The sequence below is a fragment of the Amphimedon queenslandica genome, unplaced genomic scaffold, assembly GCF_000090795.2.
Source record: "Amphimedon queenslandica unplaced genomic scaffold, v1.1 AMPQUscaffold_2982_Cont25019, whole genome shotgun sequence".
NCBI lineage: Eukaryota > Metazoa > Porifera > Demospongiae > Haplosclerida > Niphatidae > Amphimedon > Amphimedon queenslandica.
Genome location: NW_003556686.1, coordinates 1 through 1,358, shown reverse-complemented (window position 1 = coordinate 1,358; position 1,358 = coordinate 1). Strand labels below are relative to the sequence as shown.

Below are 1,358 nucleotides of genomic sequence, written 5' to 3'. Positions count from 1 at the left end.
GTGATCCATGTTCAGCTGCTATTTGAAGAACAGTATATCCAGTTTTCATCAGTAGCCATTGGATTGCAGTAACACTCATTAATAAGATACTTCACAATATCAATGTGTCTAGCAGCAAGGTGAAGAACAGTGTGACTACTGTTGGTAGTAGCCTTTGGATCACAGTGATGATGACTGATCAAGTACTTCATGGCATCAATTGATCCTTTATTAGCTGCTTTGTGAAGAACAGTGTATTCATATTCATCAATAGCCATTGGATTGCAGTGACACTCATCGATAAGATATCTAATTGTATCAACATGATTACCTTCTGCAGCCCAATGAAGACAAGTCTTAGCTCCATTATCACTTTCATGTGGATCACAGTTATAGTTAGTGATGAGATCTTTTGTAATATCTAACCAGCCATGCCTTGAAGAAAAATGAAGTAGACTAGTATTCTTATGAGTTATTATTTTTTCCAGATAAGTTCTTTTGATTTTATTTGGTTCCTTCACTAATGGTAGTAAGGAAACAGCTTCGTCATATTTACCATCTCTAAAGGCAGCCCAGCACTGGTCCTCTAACGACATTATCTTGTGTCTTGTGACAGTTGTGATAGTTAATTGGATTCATTGCCACACCCAAACTTAAGGAATTCATTATCCATACACTATACACACACCATGATTAGGAGGGAGAAATGAAAAACAACTGTATGTGCATAGACAGCTGCTCAGCAATTATTACTCATTTTTAATTAATTATATTAGCTTTTCTTCTTTATACTTTGTTCAGAAATGATTCTCACTAAATTTTTAGCCATTTTATGGTTTGTCAAAAACTGGCTATGCTTACAGTCCATAACCTGGGGATACAAGGACACTGAAACTTAGTGTTTGGCAGTTGCAGTGAACATCTGCCTATATCTGCCATTTTATTTAATTGTAAACATGCTCAACAACACTTTGCACAAAATTCCCAATATAAAACTATAGTCTACTATACTTTCTTCAAAAATTCACCAAACATTACTTTCGGCAATGTTATTATTATTATTAATGTTACGAACAATAAGTTAAGCACTATAACTATAGACAGGAACAAATTAAGCAAATATTATTATCATTATTATAATAATAAAGTAATACAATAGGAAGAACAGAATAATAATAATCATTATTATTTAATACAGGTGATGTCACTGACAGTCCCAGGTATGTATGAGTATCAATTGGAGTCACACTTTGAGCACTACTGCCGAATGAATGGAGGGCAAAGATTAGCATTTGTACCTGTAGTAGCAGGTGGAGAGAGAGCCTGTCATATTCACTACACTACAAATGAACTCAAATTAAAGTGAGTCCCTTTAGCTT

The 1,358-nt window shown here is 34.4% G+C and overlaps 1 protein-coding gene across 1 annotated transcript; it reads right to left on the bottom strand.

Moving 5' to 3' along the window:
- Window positions 1–11: 11 nt before the first annotated feature.
- On the bottom strand, window positions 12–575 carry LOC105316235 (26S proteasome non-ATPase regulatory subunit 10-like). Its single transcript, XM_011411057.1, has one exon. The coding sequence runs from the start codon at window positions 573–575 to the stop codon at window positions 12–14; it is 564 nt and encodes a 187-aa protein (XP_011409359.1).
- Between the last annotated feature and the right edge of the window lie 783 nt (window positions 576–1,358).